The sequence below is a fragment of the Anopheles arabiensis genome, chromosome 2, assembly GCF_016920715.1.
Source record: "Anopheles arabiensis isolate DONGOLA chromosome 2, AaraD3, whole genome shotgun sequence".
NCBI classification, from domain to species: domain Eukaryota; kingdom Metazoa; phylum Arthropoda; class Insecta; order Diptera; family Culicidae; genus Anopheles; species Anopheles arabiensis.
This window is the reverse complement of record NC_053517.1, coordinates 41,256,497-41,283,714: the sequence shown is the minus strand read 5'-3', so window position 1 is coordinate 41,283,714 and position 27,218 is coordinate 41,256,497. Positions and strand designations below refer to the sequence as shown.

At 41.6% G+C, this 27,218-nt stretch overlaps 1 protein-coding gene across 7 annotated transcripts; it reads right to left on the bottom strand.

The window, feature by feature from the left end:
* Nucleotides 1-1,059: 1,059 nt before the first annotated feature.
* On the bottom strand, nt 1,060-27,218 carry LOC120897674 (extended synaptotagmin-2). Of its 7 annotated transcripts, none has more exons than XM_040302724.1 (12): nt 22,669-22,753; nt 18,225-18,395; nt 17,487-17,898; nt 12,004-12,045; nt 11,763-11,903; nt 11,234-11,644; nt 10,497-10,667; nt 7,222-7,319; nt 4,608-4,656; nt 4,251-4,427; nt 3,154-4,176; nt 1,060-3,080 (listed from the first exon to the last, which is right to left on the bottom strand). In XM_040302724.1, exons 2-12 carry the CDS (start codon nt 18,227-18,229, stop codon nt 2,991-2,993), a joined length of 2,619 nt encoding a protein of 872 aa, XP_040158658.1. In that variant the 5' UTR covers nt 18,230-18,395; nt 22,669-22,753; the 3' UTR covers nt 1,060-2,990. The 7 variants fall into 7 exon arrangements, with proteins under 7 accessions (XP_040158658.1, XP_040158651.1, XP_040158676.1 ...); XM_040302717.1 differs by lacking the exon at nt 22,669-22,753 and adding an exon at nt 18,580-18,679; XM_040302742.1 differs by lacking the exons at nt 7,222-7,319; nt 22,669-22,753 and adding exons at nt 8,343-8,425; nt 18,562-18,675.

Genomic DNA, 27,218 nt, shown 5'->3' with positions numbered 1-27,218 from the left:
AACTGTTTTTCAGCAATTGCTACTCTTTATTCTTCCCATTAAATGTTATTTCAACCAAATGTTTCTATCTCCATAAAGGTTTCCACCGTTCGTCCCCACGTGGCATCCAAATGTGTGACCGTTGCGTTTGGCAGGCCGCATGTTTACAAACAAAGCCCCCCAACATGATGCGCCAGCGATGGAGAGGGGAAGAGCATAAAATCGATCGACTCACCATGCCACTGGGTCGCTGCAAACGCTTACGGGTAAGGCGGACGGGCGCGCATGTCACCTACGAGATAGCGCCGAACCTTCGCCCTAACGCCAAGCGCGACTATGCTGGCGGCATACTTATGCTGCAAATAAATCAATCCCCTTCCCACCACAGCAGCCCTCGCGCTTAGGTTCCCTTTCTTGAGCACATGGTTTTGGTGGGGTGCTTTCTTTCGGTGCGGCACACAGCGTGGTTCTTTGTTTAGCCCTGCACTCGGCAGCTGTGTGGACGGGTTAGTGTTAGTGCACGCTGGCTACACTGTAAAGCGTTTCCATGCGTTAGCGCATTGAGTTTGGCGTAGAAACGCATGGTTCAGCGTTCAAATGGTTTTGAAGTAAATGTTAACATTTTTTAATAAAAATCATTTCATTTTTCGTATTTAAAGAACCCTGTTATTAAATACTTGTTCCTGCTCTTTCATACGTTTAGAGGTTTCTTGTGGTTGGTTATAGCCCCAATGGCCATAAAAAAACGTTGCCAAACCCTCTTCTACACCTTTGAGTTTCTTCGAGCCGCTGCGATGAATACAAATTAATGCATTTGAATATTTTGTCACCGTTTAAGGTCGCACAAAAACAAAAGCCCACTAGCGACCGAGCACGCCGAGCTTAGGTTTAAAACCAAGTTTAGCATATCCAACCGAACCTACGGTCAATAAACTCACCCGAATCTCGATTTGCTGGTTTGATGTAGAACGTATGATATACACATCAAAGTAAACAACACTATTTTAGAAGCCATTTTTATTATTTGTTTGAAAAAAAATAAACCCAAACTGTCCCTCCAGCATGCGATGGAGCGGGATGTACACTATACAAGTAAAAGGCTTTATTATCTCTTCATGAAAGCGGTTTACATCTTATTGAACTATCACGCCGTCGTTGAATTACTGAGAGTACACTGAATCGATCAATATTCAAAAAAGTGATTTAAAGTTCTTCAAAACTCTTTTGCGTTTGTTCGTGTGTGTGCAAATACAAGCAACGTGCAGTCGATGTCGATTAATTTACGTGCAAAGGGGATGTTAGATCGGGTCGAACTGTAGAGCTTTGTTTCCTTCCTGTCGCACTGTAAAAAGGCTCCCTTTCTCACTCGTTTTGTGAATCTACTTAAATGGACGTTTGCGATTGTTCTGTATTAGATTTTCCGAAATTACCGAAGCGCAAAATGCTTACATGACAAGCTGTAGAAATATGGTGCGAAAATACATGACTGTTTAGTGGGAAGTTTCGTTCAGAGGAGCAGAGTAAGCTCAGCCGCGCTATAAATCTATAAGCTCTGTGTATATTCTTACTGATTTAGATGTTTGCTTTACCAAGTGTGCTTTAGGTGTGTGTGTGTTGTTTGTTTGGATGTATATTTGCATTGGGGTGGGTTTCAACACCCGCTTTCATTTTTTGCCGTCCGTGCGTCAACACACACAGTGAAGTAATGGTTGGACGTATTGATTGTGCATGTGCATGTGCATACCGCTAAAAAACCGTGGACTGTGTACTGCAGCAAAGGCCTATTTACACACACACACTGGATACGTGTTTGGTACCTGAAGCCCGATCGTTGAAGCAAACGACACAGCCTCAGCCTCAGCCTCAGAGACTTCCAGTTCCGTTCCCGGTGATCGTACAACACAACGCCCCATCCGCTTAGCAAATAGGCGGTGCCGACTCGTGCGCCACCGCCCTTGAATAAATAGTATCTACTTCTTTCCACTACGCGACCCATCACCTCTTGCACGAGGAGTGTGGGCTAATAATTGACACATTTTGGAGACAACTTTCGTTCAATTTACCGGACAGAATGCCGACCCTCTGGACGTAAGGGAGAGAATTCTGTTTTTCAAACGGAGCTTACTATTAGAGCTACTACTGCAGTCTACCGCTAAGCTATAGAGGTTGACTGGGTGTGTTGGGGGTACAGAGTAACATTCGTTATTTAGCAAAATTCTACTGCAAAAACATTAGCTCTACTCATTCTCCGCATGATTAGGCTTGAATAAACCCATCCTCTACCACTGATGTTACATGTAACGTTCTACTGATGCACTTCACTAGTATGATTCACAAAACAAGAACATGCAAAGGTGTACCAACAGGATCCTTGCTAGTTTCACAGCTTGGTGTGATGCTCCAAGCGCGGTTACGAAAAAATAAAACATATTTTGATCGAATAGTAGTTGCTGTATTTGTGTTCACTTCAGAGTACTGGTCTAGTCTAGGCTTAGAATTGGCCACAACTGACCCGAAATTCCATTTTGTTGTTGTTAAAATTGATTAAACGCTCCAAAAGATCACACTGTTTTCTTTCAGGCTTGCTCTTGAATTGCATTTTCACAACTTTCTTCCAGAAGCAACAATGCGGAGCTGCTTGCACCATACATAGTTATCAAATTAACATTAATCAAGCATAAAAAAATACACGCCACAACTATATCTCTGCTGCTTCAGCATCATCACCGCATAGTTATCGCTTTTGATCGTCGTTTGCTTATATAAAATAGCTCGCCACCTATATTGTGTCAGCTCTCTGGCTCAATGTTGCCCACTGGGTGCACTTTAATTACAAACGCTAGCCGTTGAATGCTTGTGCCCAATAAAATGCTCGTTGTGTATGTGTATGTGTGTGTGTTTAACAAGCTTCTTCTTATCTAATCATTAGGCCTGCCGCTAAGCTGCATCACAATTCTTACACTGTTTGCTAAAATTAATGCGCATTATGCTGATCGGGCTGGCAGGACGATTTACTCAAACTTGGACTCCGGCAGCAGATCGTACCACGCCTTGATGCCCTGTCCGCTCGAAATGTCCGGATCGCTTAGGGAGAGTTTTTGCTGAAAAACAAGAGGAAACAAATCATAAAACACACACACACTTCTGTGCGATTTTTGCATCTAAACTGCCTACCATTCCGATGACGGGACTGCCGAAGAACCCTTTCTGTGTGCACACCGTCACCTCCAGCTCCGAATTGACCAGCTCCGCGTTCGAGATGATGTACTCGAACGTGGTGTCAAACACGGGATCGCAGTTGTCCTTTACCACGTTCGTCTTGCGCTTCGATTCCTTCGACCGGCCCGGCAGCAGGTACAGCTTCACGTACGGGTCCGGAATGTTGTTGGGATCTTTCAGCGGAATATTGTTGATCTTGTGCACGATCACTAGCAGCCGCTGGCGCTGCACACTGTACGCCACCGTCAGCTGGATGCGTCCGAGGCCAGCCGAGCCGGAGGAGGACGTGGTGCTGGGGCTGCGACGCAGCAGCTCCGTGCCGCCGTCGCTCAGATTCGGGCTGCGCGGTGGCGTTGCCATCATGACCGTGTTCAGCGTCGACACGACGAACGGTTCCTCCTGGATCGACATCTGCTCCATGATGGCGGAGGTGGTCGACTTGCGCGAGTCCTGCTTCCGGACGCTACCCTGGTGGGACAGGGCGGCCGCTTCCGCTGCGTTCGAGTCCCCGGTCGACGGTTGCTGCTGCAGCGTACCGGACTGCGAACCGTGGGACGCCGAGGTGCGGATGGAGCTGGTGCGTGACAGCACACTGTCCGCCTCGGACGCCGGCCCCTTGTCCGGCGTGGTGACCGCTGGCTCCTGCTCCCGGTGGCGCTTCAGGATGCGCAGCGACAGCGACATAATGATCTTCGTCTCTGGGCCGGACTTTTGCAGCTGGAACGGTTGTGACATGATCTCGAGATTTTTCTTCTCCATCAGTGCGCTCAGGATGTACGTCAGTGTGCCGATTGTGTTGCCCGTCTTCTGGTCGATCACCTTCAGCTGCAGCGTGTCGTTGTCCGGGTTGCCCACCAGGAAGGTAAAGCCCTGCTCCCAGACCGGCGCATCCGTGCGCATCTGTACCGAGGTTTGCTCGTTCTTTTTGCCCACGGAAAGCACCAGGTACGGGTCCGGCTGTGACTGTTGGCGTGCTTGCTGTGCGGGGATGAAACGAACCAATTAGAATCCTGTCAACTACGACCGAACGATCAGCGCCACGACAAACTTACCGGCAGGTTCTTGGCCGAATCGATGAAAACGGTCAGCAGTGCGGTGCTCATAGAGGTCACACGCAGATGTTGCGTTTCTTCCAGCGCTTGCTTCAGGTCAGACTTTTCGGAGCTCAGTTTGAACCAAGTCATGCGTAGATGCACCAACCCATGCTTTGCCTGTTCCAGCGTCAGCCACTGTAAGGGGAATAAGAAGGTATAAGAATAAGAAAATTTTCATTTAGCTCATTTAACACAGTTCGAATCTGGGGATACTTTTAGCACTGAAAATAAATGCTAATTTCTGCACAATTTCAACCGAATGCTCTGCGAGCACTGAAAAGTTTGACACCCCTGCCACCTGTAGCTCTTACTCACCGTATCGATTTCACCGTTCTTGGTAACGCTGCTGATTTCCACCGTTGCTCTGTTTAAGCGTCGACCGAATACGAACCATTGCAGAGAAGACGATAGAAAAAATAAAATTATTCACTATTCTCATTTCAAACACATTCAGTGGGAAAATGTAAAAAAAGGAAAGGTTAAGCAATAACCATGCAAAATGTAGTACTTGATTGGTTTTTATGAGTTAGTGGTAAAAACAAACGGTTTATCATATGCATTATTGAAAAAAGGTAGAAAATAGCCAACAAAAACCGGTAAGTTTAAAATATATTAGTTTTAAAACACCAGCACCAGCAGTTAAACAAACCATCAAAAATCAAAAAGTACGTGCAATCAATACCCAAACTGTTACCAATCTCCCTTATGTTGCTGAAGATAGAGAGAGAGAGGGAATAGATAGGCAAAAGCATTGCCAAAACACAAAAGTAATCTTTATCAAAAATGGCACGCCTGAGGAATGGAAACAAAACCTAACAAACTTCTAAACTAAATAAAGAAAACATGACCAGTAACTTCAATGTTTACTACAAGACTCAATACAATGTTAAACAATGACCATTTTCGTAAACGGTAAACTAGAATGGAAAAAATACATAAATAGTTAAATAGGTAACGCCAAAAAATCTTTATTATTGTAAAAATATGACAAACATCAGATTAAGTGAAAGAAATTTCAATAAAAGACCTACAAAGGGAACATCGAATGAAAAGAATTGCATATTTTTCGTTACAACTTTACTTGCCAATATGCGAATAAGATAGTGAAAGAAATATTACATCAATTTTAAACATTGAAACATAGAAGACAACAGGCACTAAATGAAAACCCAAAACAGAAGCGAGCAAAAGCCCAAGCAATGATATAAGAACGGACGGAGCAAAAGAACGATCGTAAGATGATGAGCAGAGCGTGGAGCCGGGTTAGAGAGTTTAAAAAAGATGGAGTACAATGGTGTAGATTAGACTAGCAAAACAGAGATAGAGCAAAAGGATAGGAGATATGTTGATAGATATACATATACAAATATGTATGGCGCTAGCCAAATACAAGAAATGATTGTACTGCCTGCAAAATGTGTTTGATTTGATTTGCGAACCTTCCTAGTGGGTCGTGGTCACCGGTTCGATCCCAGTCGAACAACTTTATGCCAATCAACGTTTGATGCGTAACGTCAACACACGCCTGTCTCGTCGCCAACGCGCGGATTGTCGTCGGTTTCGGTCGGGGTTTTTTTGGTGTGTGTTTTTGTTAGCGATGATGTTGATATGGTGATGTTGCGATGAGTCGGTTAGGTCGTCGATCAGATGGAGACGAAGCGGAAATCGGATGTAATAGAAAATAGGGGAGTGGTGGTAGTTAAAGGGAGAATGCCGCAGGCCGTTATGGTGAAAAGATGGCGCATGATAGCGTATATCATCGCCCGTGAGTCGGCAGCGGTTAGTTGGGTTAGTTATGGTTTTTGTGCCATTTGGAAAAGGAATTCAGTCGTGTTTGTGGAAACAATTAACCACGCTCGCCGCATTGCCAGCCAGGCACAGATCACGGGGTAACACGCGCACAATACAAACGACGCACGAACACAGTGATGTGAACGAGGAAAGCGCAAAACATGGGAAAAATAGACAGAGAAGAACGAGAAAGAAGAAAGAACAATATTTTGTTAGTGCTGTGTTAGTGGTAAACAGGATATCGAATCGATTAGTATCCGCTAATGGTTTGCCAGCTAAGTACATCGGGACGGTACTAGGTCGACTATATGCTAATCACGACTTTCTGCTGCCACCGTCTGCTGCGGGGCAACCCTAATTTGTGCACTCAGGAGTGTGAAAAAAGCTTTCTTTCGTGTGTATGTGTGTCAAAAAAAGCCCAGACAAGGAGAAAATGTTTAGATTCTGCATTCGTTCATCATATGAAATGCAGTTTGGTAGTGCCGGGAGAACAACACTAATCGATAAAGGAATGGTGAGTACATACAACACAGTCTGTGTGGTGCTTGTTTATTTACAGCAAACTCCGTTGGTGCATCACACCCATCGATCAGCTAATGGCAATGATGGAAGCTGAGGAAGCTAACAGAGGTGATGATGAAACGTATCCAACTATGGCAATAATATACATTCAATGTAAGCTGTAACGCGTGGCGAACGCAGTCGGTGGTCGGAGCTGACGTCTTCATGTATTTGTAATTAATTTGCCTAGCAGTTCACACCTGTACAGTACGTTAGATTGATGACGACGGTAGACGCATGTTGGCACGAGCGAAATGACAAACCAAGCACTCAACAAACGCTTAATGTTACAGAGGAGTAGAGAAAGAGAGAGAGCGAGCGGGAGTGTGTGTATGGATCAAAACCGGATGATCCCCTGGTCACGCACAAAACATGTATAGAACACAAACGCAAGAAAACGAAAACCGCGAACACATGATATCGCGCACAGATACAGGAGAAAGTAACAAACTATATAACAGGAACAAGAAAATATAAATATGTAAACAAACTGTGAATGAAAACGTAAAACGAAAAACATAACAAACGAAAACATAAGCGAAAACTACAGGAAAAGAAAATGGAAACTCATCACCACCTGCCAAGGAAATCGTCGTTCTGTACCCCGGGAAAGCCTGGATCGTAATCCCACAGGTTGAGTTCAATCTCTTGCCTAAGAATGGCATTGACTTCAGCCTAGAAAATTAGACTCGGATTAGTGTCGGTGCTCCATTCTCGCGCGCTCTCGTAGTTAACTTTCAACCCCAGGGACATGGTTTCGCCCCCTTCGATATTGAGCGACTCCAGAATTATGCCACCCATTGGTATTCAACATAATGAACTATTGTTCACGTTGATTAAATCTTCCGTTCATCTGCCAATGAGGCTTTGTTTTACACACGCTATCCACGATGATACAGTTGTTGCAAAATGCGCAAAAACGAAGCAATATCGCAGTGAATAATCAGCAGCACGTACGAACAACCGAACGAACGAACATTTACCACGAACAACATTAACAACATCAATAACAACGATCAACAGCGTCTTCACTTATACCCAAAAGCACGTAAAAGAAGGAAAAGGTTTTCAACTTAACAACGGAGCCAAACATTAGGTACCAAAAAAAAAAACGGGAACAACTACACGACAACGGCGCTAGCAAGGCGATGGACAAGGCGCATTCCTTACTTGGGTTGGCCATTTCATTTACTTATACACTAAAACACTAACGGAAACGAACGAAACGGATTAACAGAAAAGTTAAACATATTAAACAACATACAAAAGCAATAGAAGAATGGCAACATGTTCATTGGGTTAGGGAATAATGAGCATGATACTGATTACTGGGATTACTAAAAACATACATACAGAACATTAAACTCATACAAATTATTCAAACAACTTTAATAGAAGAGAAACACATATTAACCAAAGAAAACAAGCAATATAATGGCAATTAATAAATTAAGTGAAGAGTGATGTTAGTAAAGAAAATTATTTACCAAACAATTCAAGGCCTAACGCATACACCATTTGGGAAGTAACCAATACCAATACGAAAACCAAAGACAAAACAGTACGTTCGAAAAATAAACGTTGGTAAATTTGTTAAACAAAATCACCAAAACCATGGAGAGGGTGGGGAAAATCGGGAAAATAAACTAAATCATAAGAACGGAGTGTAAAATAACAATAAACAACGAATTGGCTCACCTTCCCAACAGTTCATCTTCGCCGGCGTCCTCATCGTTGATCACGACCTGAAGTGTTTGACCACTTTCCGCGTGGATAAAGGCCTGTAGGTATCGGGAAGTGTGTAGGTCGCAGTAGTGTTGAGGGTTACAAGAGTTTACGAGTATCATGTGACTATGTAAAGGAGGTTTGATTGTTGTTCCGCGCTTATGTTCAGAACTTTGTGAGCGATTTTGCAAGAATTCCAGCCCAATTACTGTGCCAAGTTTCCCAAAGTGGTTTCTAATTTTGTTAAACGCATCCTAATAATGATTTATTGAGTGTCCAACGAACGAAACGAAACAAAGTTCACGCAAGATTTTACGGTACGTCTATACCAGTACTGCAAACTTTGGCATTATGAAATTTAATGAACACTGACCAGCAGCAAGGTCAGATCCTTCACGATACACAAGGGATGGAAAAAACATGTCACTTTTTGCTTTGACATGAATTGTTGGAGGTATTTGGGGCATTTTTTCTACTTATTTTTCATTCCCTTGTCACAAAGTAACGGCAAAATGTCGCAGAAAACGTAACAAGTATGTTCTGACGAGGAGCGAGCAAAAAAGACAAACATACATGAACCGTCCATCACCTGTCCTGTCGGCTATGGCGTCGGTCGGGAGCGTTTGCGATAAGCACAAGCTATAATACTGTTACAGCTCAGTCCCATACCCGATGGAAGCATGATAGCTGCAGCGTACGGGTTTGGCAGCATTTTAGCGCAGCTTTTGCAAATACAATACCGTGCATACCTCTACGCCATGTGAGGTGGAGTGTTGTAGTCCGGAAATATAGTATAAAGTATATCTAACACCTGTTTTATATATCAACCGGTAGACCAAAACAAAATAAACGTAAACCATTGCGCTCGTAATCATCGAGCAGCGTTGCGGGCTGAGTAAATGGAAATCTGTGCCGTGCTCTACTCTACTCATGCATTGATCCTGCGCTAGCATATGCAAAACATTCCTGTAAGATGAGTCCTAGCGTTCTAGTGTGTTTGGCGATGGATAGCCTAACTACTGTGCTGGCAATAAAACTGAGCTAAGAAATGTATATACAATTTTACAGATTGCAATTCCATTATTTTGTTTTGTGCACAACTTATATTTTGGTATTTCATCTGCGTCCTTCAGTAAAAGGCAAAAATTCTATTTAAGAAATCATATTAAGGTAAATTGTCCTACAAATTGCTCAAGGAAAGGAAGACACATAATCTTGTGCTAGGCGTTACTAAGGTATGTTTGTCATTAACATGGCATATCTTTAGGCGTAATCAGGCGTATCACGTCAATGTTAACCCAGGATAATAAATCATACGTAATACGCACCTCAAACGCCTAAAGTTATGCAAATCTCATGGCAAATATACCTTCAACAGTTGCTTGCTAGCTTGTTAACGGGGTATTTTTCACATCACATCAAAAACACATTTCACATCACATCATCATGCAAACGCTCCACAGCTCCAACAAAGAGTTAAAGAGAGTAAAGAGTAAACATCAAATGCTCATATCACAGTGTAAAGACGTTTACCAGTGGGTTAATTTCAATAACATTCATTCAGTGATTCATGCAAATAAACAATCATATCCTCAGGTGGATAAGACGCACCTTCTCAAAACCAAAACAACTAGAACACATTACGTGCACTGTACAGCTTAAACCAAAAACAAACATTCTTGGAACCGGATAGAGGAAAGAGACAGTTTGGCGTGTTGATTGGATTTGCGTTGCCGCTGAAAGTTGGTGGACGAACAGACAGCCCCATGACATCCATTTGAGTAGCCGCCCGATGGACACCTGTCGCGTCACTGTATCTTGATCCACAGGGTTTTATGTGGGCCAGCACTGATTTGGCATACATAACTGTGTAATAACTGCTAAAATATGCTGGCGAAACCGATAACGCGAATAAAAAGTCGTCGAAGATTTGTGGTAGAAAACACTTAAACGCCGAAAAGTATCACGTCCAGCGTTTCCAGTAACGGTTCGCCTTCCTTTGGCAAACGTAACACATCCTCTATTTTCGTTGCTTTTTCGTGTCTCTTTTTCAGAAAAAAAACTACTAACAAACAACCCCAGGCACGCAAATTTTGTTGCCGTCATTTGGTCGCTGTGGCCACTTACCTCGCACCAGTAGTCCCACTTGGGGTTGACCGTGTTGTCGATGGTTTGCGTGCGGAACTGCTGTGCACCGACGGAAATGATGGCGTACGGGTCCGATTTGCCCTTGCCGAGCACGCTGATGTCCTTTTTCATGAGGTCCTTCGCCTCAACGACATGAATCCTAAGTACGCCCTGTGGTAGGACGATAGCCGCCGATCGTGCAGAAAAGGGACGAGAAATGAAATTAATGATTTTATTTACAAACACCTTGTGCTTTCACTGTGGAGTAAAATGTTTGTATGGCGAGAGTATACTGTCGATGGTATGATTGATGAGATTTTCCATTGATTGAATGACATGTTTTAATAAACATACTTAAAATACGATAAGAATGTAATGATAAATTACACTTACAAAAAAAACACACACAAAATACAAAAACAATATTTCAGATTATTCTAAACTTTCAATCCAACAATAAAAGAGATACAAACATCAAGGAATATTTCACAAGGCAAAACGATGTAAATGTAAACAAAAATAACGAAAAAAGGTCCCTTTTTGCACAGGAGTCAAATTTCCCTACGCAATAAAATCACCGCAATGCCAACGGTTTGGCCGCCCCAAATCGACCGACACTCGTGAAATTGCCCGATTCATCATCCGGCTAATAAGCAGTATAAAACATCCCTCGCTTTCAGCGATGACCCGATGATGCTGATTACTTGCACAAGTCCACGAGCACACGAAAAACTTACCTCGGGTTCGGGCATCTTCAACGACAGTGCCGGCACCCCATCGCTCAGCACGATAGGCAGCTTGTTCGGCAGGACCATGATGGCGGCCACCTGCTCCACGATAATCTTTCGCAGTATGTCGCTCAGCCCGGGCATATCGAGCAGATCCACCACGCCGACCAGGTTAAAGTCAATGTTGGGATTGTTGAGGAAGAATATCTGCAGCCCGCCGATGAGCGGCATCTGGGAAATGAGTGGCTTCATTATTACGCGCACCGTGCCGTGAATCTGGAAGTCCTTGATGCCACCCCGCAGCCCGCTGAGCGCGAAGCTGATATCGCAGTCGCCCGCATAGAACAGGTCCAGATCCATGATGATTTCATTGCGAGACACGTTCTTGTCGTACACCTTGACGCCGCCGATGCGTGGTGGCTGGTATAATTTCAGAAAGTATTCATGAATAAAGCAAGATTCAACGTTTGAGCGTTTTTTGTTTGTTTGTTTTGAGTGAAGACAACAAAAAAAACACATAACAGATGCAAATGCTTACAATCGTTCCCAGAATCATTCGGTCAAATTTGAATCCGTTCAGCTTGTAGCCAGCCATCGCCTGCTGGATGTTGGGTTCGATCGATTCCTTGATGAGATTTTTCGCGTAAAAGTTTGCATTGGGCCAGACTTGTTTCAGGATCTGTACATGGCCGTGGGGAGATTACATGGAAGAAAAATCAGATTACATTTTTCCATCGATGTTGAAACCATCTACCATCAATCTCCGTTACAACACTTACCCTGTTAAGCCATTCGCAACGTTCAACGTCGGGAAAGAATACCTGGTGGAAATGGAGAAGGACTCGCGATTAAAAAGGTTATAAAAATACAAACATGTGGAAAATTATCTTAGAATTGTGAGTATATAACAAATTTTGTAGCATTTATTGGTTAAAATAAACATGTAGTAGTAATAGTTGAAGATTTATTTGTCTATAATGGAATATTGTACGCAAGATACAACTTTACACTAAATTAACATTTTATTGTCTAATTATTTAGTAAACTTGCTGGCTTTACTGTGTTTAAATGCTTCACTATATTCGTGTTTTGAAAATTTAAGAGGGAAAACTAAAACCCCTCAGACAAAAAAAAATAAAAGAATGATAAAAAATATCAAAATAAACATGTAAACTAGAAATTTAGATGTGCATCATCTTCCCACAAGGTTGAAAAAATTAACAATATTTTTAAGAGAGTAGACAATAATGGTTTATAAAGATAAATGTACTTCCATTTCATGACGTCAAAAAACAACTATTAATTAATAATAGCTCAAAAATACATGCGAAACATGTGAGCTGAGTATTTACTGTTTTTAGCATATCGACGCATTCGATAGCTGGTTTTACAGTCTAGAACTTTTACGTAAGTTTCCCGGCATGACAACATTTTGCAACATGCATTAAACTCTTTAGAATTCCACCAAAGTCGGTCAAGATATAAATCATCTCGGGTCAAAAGTCAAAGGAAATTGAGTTGCGTGGAAGGATACTGGCAGTTTACAACACTCTTACAGCAGGCCTGGACCACAAGGCGGTAGTAGCGCCAGTAAAGTAAGTAAGAAAATAAGTACACATTTTAAAGAAACTAATTCCCTTCTAACTTTTAATTTCTTAGATTCTCTAGATCACCCAGACAAGGAATGATCATTCAATATAAATCATCTTATATTCGTTTATTCCACCCTGACATATGACTTTGATCGTCTGGAGCGAGGACTCCATGCTTTTTCTTTAATATATCTTTAAAAAAACTTGAGGAATTGCAATTAAAAAAACTAAAAGTAAAACTATATAATGATGAACTATGGGAATAAATACAGTAATCAAAACGCAACATTTTCGTTGTCATCACCTATCATAAGTTCATAAGTACCATAAGTTCATGATCAATAATTATTCTCCACTATCTGTAGTCTTGTAAAATAAATATGACTTGCGAAACACATAACCTACAATATTACATTGTATAATAACTTATAGATGGGAAATAGTTGTATTACCTAAAACATCAATTTAAAGCTAACATGAACCAAAATATCCTGTCCCATAAGTCAACGACCTTAACTTTTCTCATAACCTTGTGTTAGCTACCTTAATTTCACTTGAACCATAAGCTACCAGGCGTATACCATCATTGATACTATCATGGCTGGATTCAATTAGGCTCAACCCCGAGAACAAGTTCCTTTACCCCATATCGTAATGAACGTGGTCCGATAATTCTTGATGTAGAAGATAAATAATAGTGCCGCAATTGCACTTTTCTAGCAGCACGAAACCGGCACTATCTCTACCGTTGGAGGTAACCTTGCGGAAAAAAGCTTTCCGGTTGCAATTAGTATACGCCACCTACGTGCCTCTAGCGACATCCTTTGATGTTGTGTGTAGTGCTATGGTAGCACCACGAGCTGGCAACATGACACGGCCACCGTCATGTGTACCTGCAACTCACTTAACACCGAAACGGTCCGAAATGGTCCACGGGCCGGTGGTTGAATTCACGAAGGCAGGATAACACCACTTACCAGCGCCATTGGAGTGGAAAACGATTACCAGTGTTAGTGTGTGTTGCCCTGCTTTTTACGCCCCGCAAAGCAAACAGTCACCTCAACCGAGTACTTCGACATGTTGGGCTGTACATTAACCCATCACAACCACCATCACCAACAGCAGCTTTAAGCCCGTTGAAATAACAATCCACTTGGGTGCCGCGGGGTCGGTGTAGGCTTTTCTTTGCAGCATAACACCGATATCGTTTAGCATCGCACGTGGGATTCATATCATGTAAATCGTCCCGGCAGACCCGGCACCCTAACGGCCGCTGATCGATAGTGACTGGGTACAAGTGCACGTGCATGGCTACCGGGTATCCGGCAAAAAAATCCGCCGTGTAAACATCGTACAGCGGTACGCACGGCATAAGCCGAAAATTGAACATACTTTGCATATATTGAAGCATCATTCCATCCACCACATAGGTGCCTGATGGCCGTTGAAAAGTACATGTGCGACGTATTATCCGCAAGGTGATGAGTACCTGTACATGACTGAGCAAGAATACTTCAGTGAAGTGTAAAAAGATAAAAATGGTACAGTACGCAATGTCTAACGAACTTGTTACAAAGACAGTGAAGCGATATACGTGTAAAAATAAACATGCAAACCTAAGCGCTTGCTGTGTAAAGATTATATTGGGTTAGGTTATAATTGAGCAGGAATCCATTTTCAGGCGGCTTTATCTTAAATGAGATGCTAAGAAAAATGCTGGTAGAGATGAAATTAATATGTGATCGGGCATGTTTCGCTCCGCTAGCAGAATTTGATAACTTTCCACGATATGATATTATGCGCTTGTCCCGTTTGCCCGCCGGTAAAAATGGTGCAATTTGCTTTCGATGCCGTATTCCACAGCATTATATATTCATGTATGTATGTGGTGGAAACATAAAAACTAAGCATGGAACTAATGCTGAGAAACATGGTTATAAAATTGGCAGCAGTAGATTTTAGCAATAGAAGTCTTGCATTAGTTAGAATAAGTTATTTAATTAGTAATATCATTTTTTAGTACAATTGATACGGCCAACTTTCAACAACCTACTTTTAATCCTATTCGTAAACCGTTATGAATTTTTTTCTTAGAGCTTGTGTTGTTAATGAGAACATTACAACTATGAACCAAGTACATTAAAAAAATACGATTTTTTTTAACCATTTGCATAACTTCAGGCGTTCTAAGTTTCTTGTTTAAGTTTATTATAAAATTTTTGTATACAATAAATCATAAGTAAAAGCAAGAAATGTTACTTCTTCTAGAAATCATTGATCATGAAAAAAATAACGTTAAATGTTAAACTGCATAGTTTGTGGGTCTTATCAATGTCAGATAAAATGATGTATTGGCTGAATGAACCTATTGATGAACCTATTAATGTTCTTAATTCAATTTTAAACTATATAACTTATTGTCGGACAGTAAACCGTACTTTCAATAAAATACAATTTAAAAACATACACAGTTCAGATTTTGTTTTCCAATGTCTTGCAGGGAACGTTTCATCTTCGCTCAATATTATTAATAAGCAAATCCAACTGCCACCCGTATTAGATAATGGTGGTAAACAATGAAAACTAGTGATGGGATATACAATTCATTTCATTACCTGCCCCGGAGTCGGGTGCGAGCTTATCGGAATCGATTCCGACCCGTGGGTACAACTAGTACGGGTCGACTCGAATGATCAGTAGGTGCGAGAAAGTATAAGCAACTACGACACGTTGGAGCAGCGAGTTCGGGACGGGTCAAAGTAGGTTCATAACCCGACTCGAAGCCACTGCACCAATGGGTCAACATCGCTTATGCTTTTTCGTACCTATTGATCATTCGGAACGACCCGAACTCGCTGCACCAATGGGTCGGAGTAGCTTATACTTTAAGGATAAAATCTGCTAAAATCGTTGCACTTACTGAACCTACTTTTACCTTTGGAGTTGACCCGTACGACTCCTGGTCGCTTACAGATGGCTCCAACCCGGTAGGTTTGGGTCGACCCGCCCATCACTAATACAAACACCGCATGTATTATGCAGGTTGGCTTTGTTCAAGCTCAGCGAAAATTACACACATCGGAGTAATTGTTCCGCATACAATCTTTGCTTTAGGTCATTGGGTTCAGAGTGCAAGATTCTTCTCAAAAACCTTGAAACAGAAGAAGAAGAGAAGAAAAATCCCATTCAAGCGTGTTCTTCACCTTCCATGTGTTTGTTTACGTACTTTAGGGTTTTTGATAATTAAGACTTCGCCCACCGCAACCCTTTTTATGCAAGAAAGCGACAAGTTTATGCGCATTAAAGATTCAGCGAGTTTAACCTCCAACCCTACCATTGTGCCGGTGGCAGGTTCAGCTCATCCCAAACGCTTCATGTCTGGCTTTGGGTGGAAAGATCATACAGTCGCACGCCGCCAGTCACGAAGTACCGTGGTAAATGGGAATTGTTGTCAAACAAAACATTTACACTCGGTAAGAGCACTTAACCGCCGGTAATGATCTTGTGTTCAAAAATAAACCCTGACACAAGAACGAGAACCCGGGGGCGCCTATAGTTTTGTTATGTTTGTTATGACGAAAATAAGGTACGTTGGCCCCCATACCCCAGGGCACCTAGGTGTGAGTACAAATTAATCATATGACGCTCGGCGCACAAAATAGCTTAATGCTTCAATGCTGTATTTTTTTCGTGACACAGCACAGTGTAAAAATTGCAGCCGGGTGCAACGTAGACACTTCTACGACCGCTGTTAATTCCGGCATCCCCCGAATGGTGGGCATGAATGTTTTAGCTACACCTCTGTATGAGGTTTCGCCCTTTGCCCGTAGGTTTACGATGCCATTACTGAAATGTGCCATTTTATTATTAATGAGCTCACCGGTACAACGGTTCATGGTGACCCATTTTGTATTTCTAATTTTTTTTTTTGTATTGCTGCAACATCAAAGTGACAAAATAAACCATTTTGGTCATTAATACTATTCAACAATTGTTCCGAGTGATAATTAAATATTATACATCAGAAATGAAAACACTTTTTGGAAGCTGTCTATTTTTATAGAATTCAAATGTTCAAAAACAGTTACATATTTGGAATCCAAACTATGCGCCATAATGTATGCAAACTGCTATACAAAACTGAATGGCAAATGCAAACTGGCATGCAAAGATTTCATTATAAAAATATTTAACCAATTTCAAATTTCAATTCGTCAAATTCATCAAAATTTAAATTACCAAAAGTCCACGTAGTACACTGTCATTCCCACTCAAACATTGCTCATTAATGATGGATTAAACATCACGCATTCATGATATCACGGCGAGTGTGATTCATATCTACCTACTGCTGGATACAAACACTTGTCCGGATTTTCTGAGCTTCATTCCAGCAAAGCACAATACCAGCAAGCGTTTGCGTGTCAAGCAGCTGTGTTGTTTGGCAGGCGTGTATGTTGACTGGATTTATCATGATTGTCCCCTGAGTTCCTCTCATACATCCTACCGGACAGTCTCTGCGCTGGCACAGTCTAGCGTTGGCAGGGATTACGAAAATATTATCCTAATCTTTATCCCGCACTATAATGCACACTTCTAGAAACTAATCACGACCCTCTAGTGCCCTGCCCACACCCCCCCCCCTCCACACTTTACGATCGTGCACTTACCCAAGCCGGCAGATCGTGCAGCCGGGCCAGGATGACTTCCTTATCGTTGGCGAGAGCGGACGCCTTCGCTACGCTGCGTCGTGTGTCGTTCGTTTTGCGCCAGGATTCGCGTGCCACCGACAGGATGACGGGCGTGATGAGCCACGCCACCGACCAGCCCATGTAGCCGACGAAGTAGATGATACCGACCGTCACCACCTTCTTCGCGAACGAGTACAACAGCGTCATGATGCTGTCGTCCTTCGTTTTTGCCACCTCGGAGGACTCCGGCGGTGCTGATTGCTTTTCCGGGCTTAGCTCTTTGCTTGCGCCCGCCATCTCGCTGGCTTCGCTGGACGGTGGCTGCAGCAAACTGTCGACCTCACTGCTGGAAGGTGAGTCCGGTGATTGATGCTGGTCGGTGAGTGAGTCACTGTTTGGTAGGAAAAAAAATATGAGGGAAACAGATGAATATTAGCGTAAGCAGTGGATGCTGCAGTGGGTTGACATCATAGCCGGAGAATGTCACACATGGAAGAACGTGCTGATAATTAAATTTACATCTTTTCTTCAGTCACAGCGTTGTTTTTCAGTATGAACGATGATCTAATTTACTGACTTTTTTTAGAGAAAATAGTGTAGAGAAACTAATCCCCTATTTAAGAGGAATTGATCGTTATTTTACATATTAATATTCGATTATTTATTTTCTCATTTATTCAATATGTTTCATTCTATTTCAATTCGTATCGAACCAACCTCATTTTGATGCTGCTACGCTACACAACTGAACGCTGATGATCGCCTCCAGACTCTCCGCCAAACCAAACCTTTTACTCGAAATACACTTTTTTGGCACTGTTTTCCATTCACACTCCACGGCACCGAAGATCACAATGTTTATTTTAGATCAAGATGCTATTCGAGAACCTAAATGCAAAGTAAACACACAAACGGTCAGCAACATAAAGTCTGCCACACTAAATGTCCTTCAACGCATAGCTTCAGCGTTCTTGAACATAGACGTCTCCCGTCACTGAATACTAATAATGGTGAGACACAACAAAATTTACCACGGCCCCTCGAATTTTGGTACCGTTTTTTTTGCGATAACCTCGACGTAAAAACCGTTGACCACCTTCTACGCGAACGTGAACCACACTGGTCGGGAACGCACTGGTCGGGCCAGAACTGATGTGGATGTTAGACCGACCTACCGACAGTAAAGATCGCGGCAAATGAGCGTATAACATACACCAACGAACCCTATTGATGTGGCGCGTTTGTGTGCGCTCCACGTACCACGTTGATCGTTTGCGCACAGTATTGCGCGTTGTGAATGATATCGCGCAGCGAGCTGCGCCAGAGTTCGCACAGGGCTGCGGAATGAAAACAACGTCCGCGACGCGGATGACTTCACCAGGGCCGGTGCGCGTATGCTACGACACGCATACTTGCAAATACGCTCGAACGGTACAACCTCGAGCTTCCCACTTTTAGCTGATTGTGCACCCGAAGAAATCGGGTGGAAAGAACATGTGTTTATTACGGTGGACGATCATCTTAACCCTTGAAGAGATGGAGTCAATGGAAGGGACGCCCTTTTATTTATTTATTTAAATTGGTATTACTGCCTATGCAAGGTAACTTATTCATCGACTATCTTTCCTTAATTTAGTAATATTGTTGCACTGAATGACTGGAAATAATTCCAAAAAATACACAATTTTACGTCATGTAGTAAGTAAATAAGTTTCCTATATTTTTTCATACAGGCAATGGTTTTGTTTTCTACATTAAAAAAAATATTTTAATGTATTAATTCATTTTTGTCACAAAGAGGTTAACGCCAGAACCAAGCAACGGAAGTGGTATCATCGTTACGGATGATAGCGTATGGTGTGGATGGGTGTAATGTTAAATAATTTGCTGCCAATGCTGTTTTCGGGCGCATTACGATCAATTGTTTCGAGCTCCAACCAATAAGAGCATCGAGAAACATTTTCAACTGATAGATACGATCCTACCCAATCAATCTGCTCCCATACTAAAAACCAACCTCACTCAACGGATTCGCTGATCGCTGATGTATCGGCACAAGATCTATAACGAACACCAGCCACATCGCTGCAGTTACGCTGATCGTGTTCGCTAAAAATAAACTATGACCAGAATTTCTTCCCTTGGTACGCCTATTGGTTCGGAAACCCATTCCCCGGTCTCCATCCTCATACGTGCAGTTATGAACAGCGTGAGAGATAACCTAGTGTGGGTAAACAAGGGAGCAGCTTCCCGTGCCACCGAGTGAGTATGGGTATGTCACCTTTCCCCGGACACAAAATATCACCGAGCGTAATTAGCGCTATTAGGTGGTGACGGAAGTGGGTGATTCCTTTGGACACTGAACGCTTAAGATTTCAATCGTCGTACAAACGTGCTCGACTCGATTTTACAGCCGCGCATGATTAATTGTTCAAAGCTTGAGGAGCTACGAATTGCACAAGACAAATAAGCGTTTAAGCTTATTGCAAGCAAACTGAGTAAGTAATATTAATGGATGGATGAAACCTAGTTAAAAAAATGAAGCTAATAAGACTACAAAAACAGGTAAATTCTTCAAACATTTCTGGTCGAGATAGGCAGTCTAGCGGTGTGTTCTATGCCTGATCCATGTGAGCTATGGTAAATTAAAATATATGCGTTGAACACGCCCATAGCTCTTGCCTGGCCTTAGCCATCAATTTCAGATTGATTTTTTTTCGTAGCAGTAGCTGAGTAGCAGTATAGTGCAACACCTGAAGAACAATTCCAAAATCTATTGATCGCACTGCTATCCAGAAGTCATATAGCAACAACCATTTGATTTGATCAACTCGAACGACTTAACAACACGCCCGTCAGGGTTCAAGCCCCGAATAGACCGTCTCCCCATACGTAGGACTGACTATCCTCCTATGGTAACAATAAGTCACTGAAAGCCAAGCCCACTTTACTAGTGGGTACTGGCAGTCCTTGACCGGCAGCGGTTGTTGTGCCAAAAGAAGAAGAATTATATATGCCTTACAAATTTGGACAACAAGTATCTTAAGAAATTCACATCAAAAAAGTATTAGCAGAACACTTATATCCATAAATGTAATTGTTATTTTGTTATTATCCTGGGAGCCACATTTTTACTGATAATAATGTTCATTTGAGCTGTCGGGGATAGTTCGCGATATCTGTGTAATATGGACAATAGAGTAAACAATAAGCTCTATATAATCCCTTTAATCTCTATAATTAGTGAAATACATCAAAGCATACGCGTTCCTAAATTTAATCACTGTATACAAAAATATTCTAATTGACTTAGTGGTTCATTGTTCTTGACTTTAATTCCAATTCGCCTAAAAGTATGCAATTGGCGTAGCACGTTAGCATCAATTGCTTCTCTCGTTACCATTTTTAAGAAATCTATTTCTACTCGATTACAATATATTGTCTTATTTATACAAAATCGGATTTTCAACAGTAATGATCAAATCATTAATCTCACTCCATCACAACAAATAGCGAAATCTTGCTTTTTAAACATAACAAAACACCTAGGAATCTTTCATCAAACACTTCATTAACCAAAATACTGCCAACAATTCTGAGGCACTCACAATATCGGTCTTATCAAACACTTATGTAAGTCTCTTTTACCTTACCGCTTGACATCAATCTGTTTAACTTCGCACAAGTACTTCACCATCATCTTGCCACATCACCCAACTACCACTTCATTTTTCCTTGACAAAAAAATAAACGTATGCAGCCGACAATTTTCCCCATATCTCTACAGCTTGGTCGACTATCTGGAACACACTGTCTAGATGGCGCCGGGCAGGTTGTCTGGTCTGGGAACGAAATCGATTTTCCATCGAACAAGGAACGCACAGTTCGTTGGCGACATTTGCCGTCCTCGCTATGGATTATTCTTTGCTCATGATTGTGATTGTAGAAAACGAGAGAAAAGGCGAAAAAGCAATAGTGGAAAATGTTTCAACAATTACAGGAATCAAATGGAGGAAAATAGTTTTGAAATACTTAATGAATGTTAGCCAGAAAAGAGCCAGAAATAAAACCACATCATACATGTTTATCGGCAGCCATAGCGTGACCTTCGCTCTGCCAGGTAAATGTGGTTGTTTGTGCCATTAGACTAAACGATTAATTACACGGGCTTATAAACTGTAACCCAAAATAAATGTTTTTCCACGTTGTGGATAAATGTCAATAATTAATTTAGCGTTCTATAAATGGACTTCTTTTTTGGGGAAATGTTTTTGAACACTTCAATGCGTCACGTACGTACTATCAGCGACTGAATCATATTTTTTTTAGATTAACAATCAATTACATTGTATTTAAGCCGAACTTTTTTCTTGCCAGATCTAAACGATCGTTGTATTCTTCATTAATGTGAATACGTGGTAGATGCAGTAGTGCAAAGTGTGTGAGCCATCAATATGTAATCAATGAATGCATACGATACCAAGGTTTTATAAAGTCCCCTAGGCTCGTTCCTTCCTTCCATTATGCCAATCTCATACAAGGTTTGCTACGGTGATGATGACATTCTTTATTAATCAACTCGCACGATGTCTGCATAGGGGCACGATGATATCACACCGTCGTACATTTTACTTCCTCAACTTCAATCTTTACTTCCAATCACAGACATTTATGGTTTCTTCGTTTGACCTTCGTTAGTGGTGCTCAGTTCAGTGGGTCCACTGTGTCGCTCTGTGCCGTGTCGTGAGTAACACCAAATTTGGGGCCAAACCTTAACCACAGAATCACACTCACATTTATACACACATTCTGAACGAATTGTCGTCGTCAACTTTTCTCATCAAAAAACCTTCATTTACTGGCACCTAGAATTTCACGCACTACACACAAGCGCCGGTGGATTGCTGAAGCGAATTCTTTCGGTATGTTATACAAGCTTCGAAAGGCAGCACACACATCTATGCTTATAATCCAGAACGGACAACCAAAAACACCGAACAACAGCTTGTCGTCGTGGTCGAAGCGCATTAAACTTTCAGGAACCATCTCAAACGTAAAAATATAAATTAGATGACCACCTGTCCCCGCCCAAGAAGCCGCTTGTTTGCGTTCTCAACCGCTATAAACAGTTTAAATGTTTTACTTCTTGCTCGAAACAAACCAATATCGAATCACAATCTCGTGACCGCAGCGACGCACTGCCACACTTTTTCCGTCTCGTGCCATCAACTAACTGAACGGCAAACTCTGTGGGGACTCAAACTCACATTTCGTACCAATGTCAGCCCATTTTATTGTCAGTGGAGTCACCAAGCTCTTTCCAGGTGCAGAGCAAACCCACCAATCTGCACACAAACACATTCAACAACTTCATGCCCTTCTTCCCAAAAGAGCGTACCGGTCTTTTCGGATACCGGATCGTCGAGTTGTATCGATTGTTTTGCGACTTGCCGGTGTTATGTCATCTCCTGTACGCAACCTTCTTGTGGTGCGCCTTGAGATTCTGGCAGATCGCAAGAGGCAAGTAGCACACCAAGCACGATCGTTACTTTGCGGCAAAAAATACGCCTCAACCTTTGCATGTCCGAGCGCCTCTCTCTTTCACTCTCCGGGGAGCAATCTATCGCTGCCAGCTGGAGCTGAGTTTTGTGAATGTGTTCGTGTGATCCCTTTGCTGTAACAATTTGAGTATGTTTTTTTTTTGTTGTTGCAGCACCCCAGTAACCGATTCAACGAATAGGGTGGGAATGGGCAAGTGCATCGAATGGCGGATGATGTCATCATAAGTCGGGGGCTTCACTTGTCGTTGTAAGAGCCGTTTAAATGCGTACATGCGTTTAAAATTGGGTACATGTAATGTTGATTAAATTAGAGAAACAACATAGTTAATTTCCCCAAAGAATTCCAACAACAGTAGTGAAAAGTGCGAGAGAGTGATTGGAGGATAAAATCATCATTCATCTGCGAAAAAATCTCGAGCATATGTTTCCTAAGGTAATGGGTGATCGGATACTCATGCATAAAACTGATGAATAAAATACTCACCGGAAGAGTACCAGCAGAAAAAGCATATCTTTGTAAACAATGATTATGTTGTTATTAAGTATTGCCAAGGAAAACATTGAGCATATTGTTTTTTCCCTCTTTTCTTCCAATAAAATCGCGTTGTATTTGTAAACGCAAGCAAAACATACAATACATACACAACAAAATAAAACCGGCTAGCCCCGAGGGTTAGCATTTGTCCGTGGCGTCCATGAGTCCACGTGCTTGCGAATGTGCAAACAGGTTCCCGGCGTAGCAATTTCCGTCCTCCAAGACATATTCAGTTAAGGTGCTTTTCAAAAACCAAGGTTCTGTTCTGGAGTATCTTTAATTTACCGAACGCTTGAAAATTCGCTCAGATGGACAATACAATTTCCGGCAGGCCTGTAGCCCTGTAGTTCGTCCCTTGCCAAGACGACAGCGTACGTCAACCTTGATAAACGTCTTGGTAACATTGCACACAATATCTAATATCCTTTTGTTGTGTTTCTACTGAAAACATTCTAGCAATCATAATGATGATAGCTCATTCAACAACATCTGCTCTTCCTTCCTGCTAAAACTCATAACATCTGACGAACAATTTTTAATTTGACGTGTTTCTTCGAAATTGTGATACTTTTTTCAGCATGGAAGATTTTACAAATGATCAGCAAAATAAATAAACCATTCCGGATTTCAAAGATAGACATTTCAGTAGAAATCGTTATTTAAACAAGGAGACCTTTGCATAAAAATATACAAAATGAATTGATTGACAATACCAAGTGTCTATAATTAGGCATTACACATGACAAAACAAGTATACTATTATTACTCTTTTTATCTACTTTGTACCTATGCTTAATGACCGTAACTCATAACTGCATAAATAGGTCGCCAGTTACGCTGCCGAAATGATTTATCATGCCAATTTTAACAGCATGTAGATAAAGCTATCATCCTAACGTTGATTCTAACAAGACATCAGACAAATTGGACAACACTTATCACCTGTCACTGTGGCTTGCCTCCCGTGAGATTCAATACACGGTACAGAGCAACCTTTCACGCAGGAATATGGTCAGACCTTCAACAGTGGACCAGATAGCTTCTGCTCTATCTATAACTTGTACAGCTGGACATCAAAGGTCAAGCGTGACAGATCTCTAGCATAATATTAGGCAGTATTTCCACCCAGTGCGATATAACACTAGACGCAAATTAAAGCGAAAATCAATTGTCTTTCTGTTATAGGTATATCTTATCATAGTTTTTTTATACTGTATTTCAATAACGTATCTAAAATAATTCAAAAATGTAGTTTAAAATTTTAAAAATATATATTTGTCTTTTTTTATTAAATAAGCGATGTAACTAGTTTACTTTTACTTCACATACGTTTTTGAAGGATGTATTTAAATCTATTCTATTTCATACCTACACTCAAGCACATTTCATCTGTTTTTCGCATATTAGCTTATTTACCACCCACTAATAATTTCTGCCCGAAAATGACATCTTCCAAGAATTGAAAAGGCCTTTTAAGCAAAAATTAAACATACTCAACCCACTACTGCATTAGCCTACTGATTTCCCCGATCTCAATGTGGGCCTTCGTCCACGTGGACCAATCGCTCACCATCCACACCGTCCATGCCGAGGAAACTGCAGCCGAGCAGTCCAGCTAAATCATAATTAATTTTCTCGTGAACACAAAGTATTTGTGTAGTGACTGTGAGCAAAACTCTCCCAACGCAAGTTAGGACATGCCTACGCGTTTCACAACAAGAGTGAAGCTAATTTGGGTGGTTTTGTCGATGTACACGATTTGAAGCATTTAATTAAAGCTACTTGCGGGTTGTTGAATGAGTATCAAACGGGTAGTATTGAAATATATCCAAGGAGAATAGACACAAAAGTACAACAATAAAAAAAATATTTTAGCACAAAATTCAATTTCGTCATGCTACCTTGAAAATTGACAACCAATTTCGTTTTTTTAGATCATAAATCAACCATATTTACTGCAGTGGCACGCCAATTTAGTATTTCCTTCTTACAAATCACCTTGAAATGAAACTTAGTTATTTCCGCTAGAAACAAAAACACTCTGCATCGTTTTCTCGTGGTCGTATTTTTGCTCTAACCATAAACACAATTAACAATTCTCACGAAGGGTACGTAATATTTACGCTTAATTTATTGCGCTTTGCGATAACATTTTTTAATATTATTTTCAATTCAAATTCATTAAACAGTTAATGCTCCTAATCTATAAAACGCTTATTACTCACTCTTCATATCACTCTTACTTGCTACGCGTTATAACAGTTGCGTTTTATAATTAAAAATACTTCAATTTTATATCCAATTTCTATTTTGTGCTGTGTTTGAAGATACCTCTTCTAGCATGATTAATGTATCGTTTCAGTCTTCTAATCTTGCTTGCAATCTCAAAAATATGAACTTATCAGCAAGTGACTAAGAAACCTTTATTTCACTCTTATCAAATGTTTGAGATAATTGTATTAAGAACAGCTTTTACATTTAATGGGTGTTTGTTGATAAAAACCATTAGTAGAGCTGGATGGTCACCGCAGAATGCAAAGAAAAGAACATCTAAAAATCGATCCTTGCATCATTAATATTTGATTTACTATCGAACATGAGAAGAATAGTTCCATTTCACACTTTTGCAGATACCTACTTCATTTTGCGGGCACAAATGGTATAATCGATGAAAAGTTGAGCTAATTGCTTCTTCCTAGTAATTGAATTTCTATCCTAAACAACTAAACCTCCGCCAACGAGACAATTTCATTAGATGAAACGTGTCCTATTGCTTTATCAACACCCCAAAATCGTACCCACTATCAGATCTGCCCTTGACCCGCTGTTCTGCTACCCTTCACAGACCATGCTAGAAATAACGAGGAGCGATACTGATAAGCGCCAGCACTTCCCCATGCTCAGCGTGACACTTATTGCTGGACAAATGATGCATTAGCTTACCTTCGCTAGCTGTTGGACGCTCTCGGTAGCTTTGACTTGTCGACTGCTGATAGATCGCACGTGCCAGTTCACCCGGGGAATCCGTTCCGGGTTGCACCTGTCAAACCATATGCACTGCTGGACCTGTGCACGCTCTCGCACTTGAGCCCGCGCTGGTCTGACTTCACACTGAGAATGACATACTTTTGCACTACGACCTATTTACCCTTCTACACAACAGCACTTGTTTTGGGGCAGCGTTGCTCTAGCAAACACTCACACACTCTTCACGTTGTTGCCTTTTGCATACCTACGCACTACTGCTGCTGTTGCTAATATACTTAGCAAATAAACATTTGACACACTCAAACGTACCCGCACCGTACACACACTTGAGATTAATCCGGATGATTCGTAAAGTGGCGTAATCTCGAACACAAACTCAACAGCTCCCGTCACAGGGAACCCAAATGGCTGCTACCAGCTAATGATTCTAATAAAAGGACACTTTCCTCTCCACTTTTGCTAGCTGTCGGTATGATTAGCCTGAAGCTGTTGAGAGTGGAAAGGCTACCGATTTGACTGGACTGGTCCCCACTTACCTGGGGATGAAATGTTGTTACAAACCCCTAGGCACGACCTTCACGGTGAACGCACTGCTCACGCACGTCCGGACGAAAACGTGTTTCGCTC

Excerpts from the sequence above, each read along its gene's own strand:
- LOC120897674 (XM_040302724.1), bottom strand. Across the intron at positions 10,668-11,233 it reads TGAAGATGCCCGAACCCGAG|GGCGTACTTAGGATTCATGT; the intron begins GTAAGTTTTTCG and ends GTCCTACCACAG. Across the intron at positions 4,657-7,221 it reads AACGACGATTTCCTTGGCAG|AGCAACGGTGGAAATCAGCA; the intron begins GTGGTGATGAGT and ends ACGCTTAAACAG.